The sequence below is a fragment of the Aythya ferina genome, assembly GCF_964211825.1.
Source record: "Aythya ferina genome assembly, chromosome: 3".
Taxonomy (NCBI): domain Eukaryota; kingdom Metazoa; phylum Chordata; class Aves; order Anseriformes; family Anatidae; genus Aythya; species Aythya ferina.
Genome location: NC_140298.1, coordinates 86218268 through 86230698, shown reverse-complemented (window position 1 = coordinate 86230698; position 12431 = coordinate 86218268). Strand labels below are relative to the sequence as shown.

Below are 12431 nucleotides of genomic sequence, written 5' to 3'. Positions count from 1 at the left end.
TTTGCATACATTTTAATAAAGATATTAAAATTCATATGAAAATATCTATTTTTTTTCATTTTCATACATTTGATGTTATGCATTTTCATGTGCTACAATGAAAAATAAAGTAAAATATAATCAGAATACAAGGCTTGTTGGAAGAACTTTTTAGAAAAGAAAGGGTAAATTTTCTAGATAATTGGAAAACTTGAAGGAAGAAAATGCAAGAAAGGCATGGTATATGTGTGCCTGAGTTGTTGCTTTAATGAATGGTTTAAAAATTTGTAAAAGTACAATAAAATGAAATAATATGGTTCAAAAGAAATAAGTTTAGTGAGAGTAATATTAAAATAAATAAATAAAAGTAAAACTGAGTTTACAGGATAAAGAAGAAATAACATGCTGCATTTAATAAATGTTAATTATTGTTTACTTGTACTAATCAAGAAAAATAAGGAAGGTAACACATTATCTTGACAATTGGAAACTTTGTTAATTAAATGTTTAAAGATAAGTTAGCAGCTGATCAATAAGAGAAAAATAAAGGAAAAGCATACAACTGCAGAAAGAACAGTACTTCAAATAAAGAATGGGAGAAATTCTATGATATATGTCAGAATATATATATGTATGTCTCGGTTCTTATTTAATGTCAGAATTAACATTCAATTTTTTCTGTGTAAAAGTCATAATAATGACATTTATATTATGAAGTATTTGGTATTCTGATATGGAAAGAAGTTGAGTACTTGGTTATGAGGAATATTTTACAAATATAGAAGCTTATACAATGAAAGCAACAGGCAATTTTTGTGGTTTTGCAGAACATGCTAGAGGCAGCAGCTGGCATGACTAGAACTATCTAATTGTTGTAAAGTAAATGAAAATGATGATGTAGTCATATAATATTTGTTATAGAATGCATTGGCAGTAACTAGTTTTCCACAGTAATATCAGATCATGGACCATAAAGGTAACACTGCATAAAAGGAACTTGCTCTGTGAAAATGTGGTCTTGTGTCCACCAGAAATCACAAGGGGGCAAACACTAGATTATTCAGGACACTGAATGATTTGAATGGTATATGGGGAGAGAGTAATAGATTTACCACCAAGGAAGATCCACTGCCAGTAAAATCTCAGAGTAGTCCCCTGAAATCTTCTAAAATAAAATACCAATAATCTACATGGAAAGAAGCTGGTTGTAAGTCTATTACCTGTTACAAGCTCTATTAACTGCTATAGCCCAGCTGCTGAAGAAGTCTGACCAACTGGGGCAGAGGATTTTGTCATTAAGCTCTTTGATAGCTTTTGTATGGAGCAGAGGACTTTCTTGACAGATTTGCTTCTTCCCCAGGATTTGCCCCTAAGTCATTAACTTGAATTAAGAATTATACTATTCATAAGATTGAGAGAGGAGATTCTTCACAAATGATTGTTGTAATGACCTTGAATTCTCTCCCTATTCTCAAATTAGGGTTATTATTTTGGCTTTTCATTCTGAGAAAGTGACCACATATTTATCTGTTTCCAGTTATCAGTGTTCTGCTTGCCTATGCAGGGTAGTTTCACTTGACCTTTGAAAATTAAAATATTCTATCCAAAAAGGAAAAAATTAAAATGTAGTAAAGGCTTTAGCAGCAGAATTCAGGGTGATATGAGGACAAAACTGTTGAAATCTGAATAATTCATCATTAAGGTCATCACAAGGTCTAACATGTATGATAAAACTGGTAAGTCTGGAAAATAAGTTAGGATATTAGGAAACCAAGGAATGCTTGATTGATAAATGAGACATACCGCCTTCAGAGTGAAATAATTATTAATTAAAATACAGGGCTTATTTAAGTGGAACTACTGAAATAGAACAAGATAAAAGCTTATCAAAGAGGATGAATCAAATAAAGATGCCATAAATGTGCTTATGTGATCCAATTAAATATATAGCAGGGCCAGCAGGGCCAACAACCACCATATTGATAATTCAACCAGTAAAAAAAGCAAGGATGATTAGTCATGGAAGTTAATCTTGAGATCTCTGAAAGGGCTGATTAGTGTAAACACCAGATGGAATGCAGAAAGCACGAATGTCCTGGTCTCTTCTCTCTCAGAGTCAGTCTCCTCCTGTTATGGGAGTAGTGAGCACCCCAAATTCAAATGGCACTTGACAATGACAGACAGGATTCCCAAAGTGTGTTCTCTCCTTATATACTTTTTAGTGTGCTTTTTATGCCACATTGCCTCAATCCTATTTGCATGGGAAAGGTCTGAACAGATTGAAGGGGCTTAGATGAGCAGGGAAAGATTAACGTATAGCATGGCTTTATGCAGCCTAGGTCATGCATATGAGTACAAGATTATATGTCTTGCTTGTACTTATCTTTGGGCCCTATACATTCTTTAACTAATATTAAGGCACACAGTGAAAGAACTGATGGCAGCATTAAATGCATCCTGGAAGGCAGTGAGTCTTATCTAGGATCTACCTGGGGTAGCCAAGGCACTGGAGGAAGCTCAATTTGCGTCTCACTTCTTCAGGCTTATTGTACTCAGTCAGTGAACTGCTGAAAGAAAAGGAGCTGACATAGGTGCCTAGCCTCAGCAGAAGCTAAATACTGGCCAGAGGAGAATGCTTGTGTGTTCCTAAAAGAGAGGAATTGAGCTAAGGAATTTATCCTAAAAATAAATTGAATTTTATTTCCTCAAAATTGATATCAGCAACAATAAGCTAGGTGATTCTTATTTGACAAGCTGGGTTGTGTTAAATGTCACTGAATAGTAACTTCACCTGTGGAATGAGGCTTGGGTATCCAACTGTGGCAAAGATCTACGAGGCCTCCAGCTTGGAAGACCCTGTCATAGAATCATAGAATGATTTGCACTGGAAAGGACCACAAAGACCATCTAATTCCAAACTCCCTGCCATGGGCGGGGACACATCCCACTGGATCAGGTTGCTCAAAATTTCCACTAGAAAACTTTCTGTACAAGTATCATGAAGTTGATGTCTACATACCCAGCACTACAAAACCTCTACTGTACCTTCCAGTGTTCCAGTAGATTTGGTGTTACCTTACATGTCAAGGAGGTGCTCAGCCCTGCTTGTGCAGTTGGGACTCTGTACTAAAGATACAATAAATCTGATACCTGTATCTCTCACTTGCATTCAGCATGACAAAACATTACCTGCACATGTTCAAAAACTGTGCTCAAGCCCACTAAGACACCAGGGAGGATTGCCAGGCTCCTTGTATGGAACTAAAATATCAAGGTACCTAAAAGATAGGTTCTGTAATTTTCAGCCTTTTAAAGCTTATATTTTTGTTTTGATCTGGATTGGTAACAGGGGATTTTGCTTCCTGAGAATTCAGGAAGATGGTGGGATTTCATAAATCCTCTTTCTTGGTAGGAATGCATGACGATGCTCCTTTAAACTTTTATGGAAGACAAAGATTTTATCTGTATTAACACCATATTCAAACAAAACAAGACTTCCATGAATCCTTAGGTTATAGAGTCATGTTTTTCTTCTGTCAAAAATATTAAATATTGGTTATAGTGAAACAGTATGCAGTAAATCCAGAGAAGAATGTGATAAATTATTTTGAAATATATGGTTATAGTAAAGGCAATAGTAAAAGTCAATATTTATTTATTTATTTATTTATTTATTAGTGGTGATAAAAGGTAATACATTCAAAGCTAGCAGATAGAATTAGGTAATAGAAGTTTATTCTTCTTGTTCAAAACCCTTTAACCTAGATTTACATTTTGGTACCAAAGACCAGTTTTAATCAACTAAGCTGCTTTGGAATGTCAGTAAGTGTGAAAAAAAAAAATCATATTTGCAAATTAACATTGGAAAACTCAACTAGACATCATAGCCTCACAGCTGTTCCATTGCTCCTAACTACTCACAGAAATCTGTGTGGTTTTCTATGCCAAGTGGAGAAATGCAATTGTTAAATCAACTGACTTCAGAAAGTAGGCTAAGAACATGGTCGTTTGAAACACAGTTTTTATGAAATACAAATTTAGGCCTTATTACAGATCAACATAATATTTTCTCCCTTTCTAAACAGATAATTTAGTAACATAATTGAATTATTCCAACTATACTATTTATGATAAATGAACTGTTGTGAATTATTTACCTATTACAGTTGAGAATAGAAAACATCGTAAACCCAGGGAAGATTCTTCTGCTTTTGTGAATACAGTTGTCGTACACTGAGCAGCACTAACTTTGCATTCACCATAACTGCAGCCAGTACCAACCACAAATATTGAACATACAAAATATCTGTAGTCAACACATGATTCTGACACATCTTTACTAACTGAAAGAGCACCATAAGAAACTTATGTTTTCCTTGACACCATTTAGAGTAGCAATACATGTATATCCTTTCTCTTTCAGACAGAAAAGTGCAAATTCTGGTGAAGAATCCTCACTGTCCAGGGTGACCTTATCGCAGTTTTTCAATTCTTAAAGGGGGTTATAGATAAATGGAGAGCAACTTTTTGCTCAGTCAGATAATATTAGGAAAAGAGGGAATGATTTTAAACTAAAAGAGAGGAGATTTGTATTAGAGGTTAAGAGGAAATTTTTCACTCAGAAGGTGGTGAGGTACTGGCACAGGTTGGCCAGAGAAGCTGTGAATGCCCCCTCCCTGGAGGTGTTCAAGGCCAGATTGGACAAGGCCCTGGACAACCTGGTCTGGTGGGAGGTGTCCCTGCCCATGGCAGGGGGGTTGGAACTAGATAATCTCTAAGGTCCTTTCCAACTCAAACTGTACTATGATTCTATGGTTCCATGATTATTCTTCAGCTTTACTAGCTGCTACTGCTGGAATTCACAGAGAAGATATCATGCCATTTATGGTTTTATTGCCAACTTCTGAATCCTGCAACAGTCCAACATTCAGACTAGAAACAGCATTGAAGTATTTCTTCTTTTAAAATTGATGTATGAAACATATATCTATTTGCATTACATTGGATATCTTAAAAGCATTTGGCCTGAAATCCTATTCTATGATCTGATATTGTTTGCATCAAAACATTAAAGAAAATGTTTTAAATGTTTGAGTAGTTCTTGGAGGAATGCATCCAATCAGCAGTGATGAAACACTCACTAGAGCACCTCTGCTATTCATTTTCTAAACAATCTTACTCAAGATGTACAACCACGCTCTGAGAAAGTCAGTGAGAAAGCATAAGTTCAAGTTGCAGTGATATAATGCCATACTTATCAACATATCAACATTCACAATGGCACGAGTCAAAGAATCACAGTGCAGACCGGAATTTTTGAGTTGTATTCAAATGTGATGATGATTAGGACAGTTGCCATGCAGGATCCAGCATCCAGGATCCGGAAGCCACTGAACCATTTCTTTGCCTGAACTTTTGTAACTGGAACTGGTCAATTTTTCTCACAGTTTAGGGGCACTCATCCTGCAAGGCAATCTACAGTCTCTAGTTAGCGGATTCCTTCTTATTTTGACAGAGAGTGACTTGGTCTTACCATACCGAACTAAGTTATCTTCCAAGATGAATAGTAGAGAAGCCCAAGTGTCAAGCTGCATAGATCAATTTATGTTGGAACGATATCTGGAGATCGCCTAATCCTATTCCTTGCTCTAAGCATGACCATTCTTTGATCTAGATTCAATTAATCCACTTATGATGGGGAAGAAGAGAGGGAAAAGGACTTCATTAGAACTATCTCCATTAGCGCCATAACCACAAAATCATAAAGTAAAATGTGAATGTGCTACTACCTCCTGCTGAAATTTCTGAGGTTTCTGTGTTGACTCATATGTATGAAAGATATACTTGGAGCACAAATACTAAAACTGGCACTTCAGGTAACTTAAGTTCAGGGACTCTTAGACTGTTAATACACGATTGAATAAAATCCAAGAAAGCTAATAAAAGGTTCAGAGTGGTAAATAAGCAGGTGATCTTGGCTCTGCACCAAACGAGGTATTTTAGAGAAAGAACCTCACTACAGAAAAGATAAACATGATAGCCTAAGTGTGATTAGCTATGCAGGCTCCCAATTTTTAGAAATAATTGGGGTCCTACTGACTTGCAGATGTCTGTGTGATTAGACAGTTGCTTCAAGACTCAGCTTGCTAAACTGCAGTTGTGTTTTATGACTAGTACCTCATACAGGTCAGGACTTCAGTTTCTATGTTACACCTCAGGTCCTCATGCTTTGTCATGTGAGAATGATGATGTTGCTCTGTCAGGTAACAAGGTTAAAACAGGTGGTATTCTTGTGTACCATGATAAGGCATGCTACAATTACGTAAGGGTATATAAACGCCTACTCTGTAGCAGGTGCTGGGGTACTTCCAGGTGATTGTTAATTCTGTGATTCCTGGATATGCTACTATTCTGAAGTAAATAGAAGTTGATAGTCCAGTAAATAGAAGTTGATAGTGACTAAATCCCAGTATAGTAGTACCAAGTAATATGCCAGTAATATAGTACCAAGGCCCTTCTCCACACTTTTATAACCTACATCTATATGGACATACAAGCAGATAGACAGACAGATAGCTAGATAGATATTTCTTTTTAGGATATGTGTTGTTCAATATCACATGTTCCTACAGGGAAGGAATTCTTTGAAATGCAGTAGTGCTTGCTAAGTGCAAAATGCATAAAATATGCAGGATAGTGCACTTAATTTCTGATAAAAATGGAAGAATGATAGGGAAGGAGTAAACGTCTCATTTCAAACCCAAAGGAACTGTGAATAGGACAGGAGTACAAAAGTAAAGGGGAAAATATATTTTTCCCTCTGGGAAGAAAACAAGGTTTGCTACATCTGATGAATACAGGCCATATCACCTAGTGTACTGCTGAAGCTACTAGGACACCCCTGTTAGCTGAGAAACGGAGAATCCCCCAAACAATAATCCAACAGGTTAAGACCCCAAGTAAAGTAACTTTGTTGTAACATATTAAAAAATATATTTTAAAAAGTTTGCATTATTAAAATATATTTTAATATAATTTATATTTTATTTTTCATATTTTTATAATTTTATATTTTATTTTATTATATTTTATAAGTTAATATAATTATAATTTAATTATATTTTTACAATATATTTTAATAATATATTTTTTAAAAGTTTGTAAAGAGAGAAAATATTTTATTATTAAGAATGTTTGTCTTGTCCACAGTTGTTTTCTGAGACCACCCCCCTTCTCCCAGCTATATGTTCAGTCACATATAGTGTCACATATTTTTCCCTAATTACTGTAGAATGGATGTGAGGAGAACTGTAATTAATCTTTAAGATTCCATGTTGATACTTTAGTATTTTTATCCAAGTTTGTCTCTTGGTCAGGAAATAGCTAACAGTTTTGCATTTGTTTAAACAAACAGTATTTTACTTTTCATTTATTTATAAGCACAACCAGGACAGCTAGCTTTAGTTTGGTAATCCTTGTTTTATGAGTGAAAGTAGAGAATAATCTTAGTGCACAAAGCTAATGCATTCTCTTTTGTTCTTTCTTTGAAGATATATATTCTTTGACTTTGTTCTCTGTCTGGCACAGATTTGCTTAACCCTTTTTTTGAGGACAACTATAGTAATGAAGATCTGCAACAGTTATTGTCAAATTAGAACAGTCGAGAGGGAAGTGGTAAGTCAGAATGAATTAAAATGATTTCATAGAGCACACAGAAAGCCTTTGTGTCCTAAAGAATGACTGAGTAGATAGAGTATATTTGCTTGCTGATTAAAAACTAACACTAAGCACTCAAATGTTCTCTCTCTCCTTTACATTCTTACTGTCAAGTGCTAGGATGTACTCGGCATCAGTGTATAGTTTGGGGAGTTCAAAGCTTGTGTGTATTTTGCTGGTTAGTGTGAATGTTCAATGTTTTACAATTCAGCAGTTAAAAATTACTGTCATATTGATTATATATATATGTATTTTGCCATCACACAGATTTTGTCCTCCTCACTTTCTCTTCCCATTATTAGAAACAGTTTCTGTCAGGACAGTGACGAAGAGTTCAAGTCCTGAGGTCATTTCCTGGAGTTTGGCACTAGCCATGGTCAAAGATAAACACTCCATCTCTGAAGTCTTTATGTTGCACGCTACAGTTCCTTGTTTGTTATCTGTGGGATTGGAGGTGCTCCTGGACAGCATCCAAATGCCTAAGAGATGGGTCTTAATCCTAAAACATGGTTTAGGAAGGAAGAATCAAAAGACATTTCTGAGTAAGCCCCATTTTTGTTCACCCTAAAACACAGATGTGAGTAAAACAAGAATTTGAGCTTCAGATAGTTTTGTTCATAATGAAAAATAAAATAAAAAATTATTTGGATATTTTTATTCTTTTTATTCTTATTTTAAGATTGGAGTATTTTATTTCTTAATCTTTTATTTCCTAGTTTGTCATAGTTGAAATGTACTTTAAACTAGAATAGTCCTAAAAGCCTCGAATCATCTATGTTAGGATCTTTAATAAGTGATTAATATAAGTATTCAGACTACTGGGAGAGCATGTGTACTTTTCAAAATATATTCTCTAACTATCTGACCCTAATTCTCAGTCATAAAATAGCAGTTCTGGATGCATTTCTGCTCTGATGAAGAAATATCTTAAGATAAATATTAAGTCCTTTGAGATTTGTATGTGTATTTGAGATAACAACACAGTTTAAAAATATTATATATAGCATAATTATATAACAATAAAAAGCAGTTATTATGTATTTGTGTATACCAAATGTATTTAAAAAAACTGCTGGGAAGAAATTTTTCCAATTATCATTCACATACATATATAGAAAAAATAATTTTTCCATTGAAAGCCATCAAAAATTAGAAAATTAAAAGACTACTATAAAAGCTTTGATATATATTAAAATGGCAGCTGAGTTGCTTGTTATATTTGAAAGGAGAAAAATACAAGATATAAAAAAGACTTTTAGCTCACAGTTAAATCATTTTCTCCCTATTTCAAGATACTATATGTAGTGTATTATTCAGCATTGCTTTCTGAATGTTGGTAGATTTTCCAAGTACTGAGATTTTCCAATTACTGCATCTCTGAGGGGGATAATATACAGTTCTGTATTCCTCTTTATCAAGATACTCTCCTATAATTTTGTGACTATCTTTTTATGGGAAATGCATTGTAACATACAAGCACAATTTATGATGGGCGTAACTGTGTCTCCACTTTTCACATTATTACTTTCTCATTTCATAACTATAAATATAGACTGTAATGATATCATCAACCATGCATGAATTACATGAAATTTACTTAATCTTTTTCCATCAGAGAATATGCAATTTGTGTATTTTGATAAACCTTATTTTCCTTGTCAGAGATGAACTATCATTCATTCTCTCATTTTTGCCATATTTCCAAACTATCATTAATGATTAAATAACACTATTTACATGAAGTTAAAAGGTAAAATCAAAGAAAAACAGAATATAAATCTAGTGTTAGCTAATGCATTAGTTTTTCCCAAGCATGTTTTCAGTACTGTAATTGTCCACAGGAGAAGATTTACATAATATCAATGAGATACATGAACGGAATTATTTTTTAAAGCAAATCTGTACACAGAAGAACAAGACTCAAAAACAAGTGAAGTGGAAATAAAACTTTCCAATTCTTATTGACAGTAGACTGTTTCACACCATATCTATTTCAATACTGTTGGGAAGACTTCTCTTTTATTATTTTATATTCTTTGCATTTAATTAATATGCTTGCACTTGATGGAAAATAGGAGGTCATTCATGTGGGCAAAGCATAAAGCATTTGTTATATTGACTTTAATTCTTTTTTTTTTTTTTTTTTTTTTTTTTTAATATATTTTTAATATCAAAGCATAGACAGAAAAGTTAATAAGAAATCTCACCACAAAAGAAACACCTTCCCCAAACATCTAAATTGCATATGGAACCAAACAGGGAAAAAATCACACCACCATTTTTTGTTTTCTGTTGTTGAAGAAACTTTAAAATTGCTGTGAACTTTGTGATGTTTTTAAAGGGAACAATAGCTAGCTGTAGTACTAAGTACACCAAAGTTGTCAGTATTTCTGTTTACTTGCAAATAATTTCACATATTACTACTTTATTTTATTTTCATTGAGACCTGTTTATTGGAATGCATTTAAAAATCGTACTCTGCATCACTAAAGGAATATATTTTGTCATGTTATTATAATTATAGGGTGCTTTTTCCTATTTTAGCTTTTCTGAATATGTACTTATGTTAGCAGATATTTCCTCTTCATTTTCCTATTGTAATATTTATATTTTCCTGCTCGTTCTGTTCTGTGTATAAACCTTCTTAGCATTGCTGTTTCTTTTTATTTGGCACTTTTTTGTATTCCTCCAAAATCTGTATTTCTAAAAGTTTTTGAAGTTGTTTCTGATAATAGCTGGTAAATATAAAAATATAATTCACTTTCTCTTAATTTCAAAGATATCAGGCAACCTTTAACAATGTCAACACTTCCTTAGAATGTTCTAAGAACATGTTCTTAGAATGTTCTTCCTTAGATGTTCTTTCAGCTGTTTTGTTCCTTTCATTTTTGAAGTTATATATATATATTTCCATAAAAGGGCATATGCAGGTGAATGGAAACTAAAATGCATCTCTTACAGAAAATGTAAAGCCAAGGGAACACACATGAGAAATATTGTCAACATTTCCATTTTCAACTTCATATCTGTCTCACCAACTCTGCTGTCTCTATCTGAATTGTCAAGACACCAAATTCCAAACAAATAATTTGATAATCACAAAATGACCCGATCTTTCAATTTTTTTTCCCCCAACCTATTAAAGTTAATTAGTATAATCCTTTTATATATGAACTTACCTTTGCTTTCCTGAACTTGGAGAGCAAGGCAAATGACCAAAAATATTAATCCAGTTTTCAAATGCATGCTGTCTATCGATCATTCACAGTTTTCAAGAATAATCATGCAGGAAATAAGAATGTTGAGGTCAAGTAGAAGATTATTAATTATTATTATTATTATTTTTTAACGATTAAAATCTCCAAATATATTCCCTGTTTTTTTTTTTTTTTTTCTTTTTTTTTCTTTTTTTTCTTTGTTATTTCTTCAGGTGTCCTCAGATGTGGGCTGCTTTGAATTGCAAGTAGGTGAAGAGTGGAACAGGTGCCAGAATTCAAGAGCTGGACAAACACCTCCAACGCAAACACTTCTAGCCTGGGGGACTGGAGTGGTAAGACAAGAGTGACAACGTCTTAAAAAAAAGCAGTGTCTGTTTCGGGAATAATCTTTTTATCTGCTGCTCAGACATAATCCCTCTTACGGTCCAGCTGGAAGAGCTTTCTTCATCTTATTAACCTTCTGGAGCAGCATCTGTCAACCCCGGTAGACTTCAGCACTATCACGATAAACAACGGAAGTCTCTTCTAGTGCCCATTGCCTTCAAACACTGATCATTTGGGCATTCCAGAGGTACAGCAAGTGAGCAGAGGTGAAATCATGGGGAAAGATGATTGCGCTATTTCCAAACCTGTGATCACAAAAAACAGGGAAATTCCATTGAAAAGGAAGAGAGCTTTCTCTGAAAGAACATACTATATTCTGCTTACCCACTACATTTGACCTGGAAGCCCCTCTCCATCCTCATACCAAAAGGTTGCTGTTGTGATATTTCTATAATAGAACTGATGATGATGTTCTATGACAGCAGGGGAATGATGTGACTCAGCAGTAAATTGCAGCAGTGTTCAGGGCTGGCACAAGTTGATTCCAAATTGGTTGTGGGGGAGGGAAGGTGGTGCATGGAAGGAGAATAAAAAAAAAAAACAAAAAAAAACACAACATGGTGGGAAATGATGTTTCAAGCACACAGCTATAACTGGGCCAAGAACTGGCAGTGAGTGAATACAGTTTTCAAACAGCTCTGTTCCAGTTTCCCAAATAACTGTTCCTGTTACATATTTGGAACGTGTAAAAGTGCCATACTTTTTGTTTTCAAGAATGTTTTATAGTGTTTCAACAAACCTAAAAGACTACCAGGAGGATATTTGTAAATGTCTGTCTCACTCAGAGATTTCTCTGCAACTGGATTTTAGATTAGGAAATATCTAGACTGGCAGCAACTCTGTTTTCTAGCTCTGTAAATTCAAGTTGTTTTAAGAACAACCTTCATTTGAACCCAATCAGTATTCTATTTTTACTTAGGATTTAAACAATGACAACCTCCCTCCCTTCCTGAGATAGCCTAATTTTAACTACTCGGACCAGCTAATAAAGAGACTGAGCTGAGACCAACAAGGTCTGCTTTTTCTTATTTTCCCAATCTTTTTCTGATTTTCAGTACTCACTGTAATGCTTTATATATGTTGTTTCATTTACATTGTTTTACTGTTCTAACAAAACAAATTAGGAAGACCTTG

At 34.2% G+C, this 12431-nt stretch overlaps 1 protein-coding gene across 1 annotated transcript in view; it reads right to left on the bottom strand.

Moving 5' to 3' along the window:
- IMPG1 (interphotoreceptor matrix proteoglycan 1) overlaps nt 1–11760 on the bottom strand; it is a 65767-nt gene extending 54007 nt beyond the window's left edge. The window contains exons 1-2 of the mRNA XM_084512368.1: nt 11622–11760; nt 10875–11542 (exon numbers count right to left, since the gene is read on the bottom strand). Coding sequence (XP_084368494.1) covers nt 10875–10941 — 67 coding nt within the window. The 5' untranslated portion in view covers nt 10942–11542; nt 11622–11760. The remainder of the gene's footprint in view (nt 1–10874; nt 11543–11621) is intronic.
- Between the last annotated feature and the right edge of the window lie 671 nt (nt 11761–12431).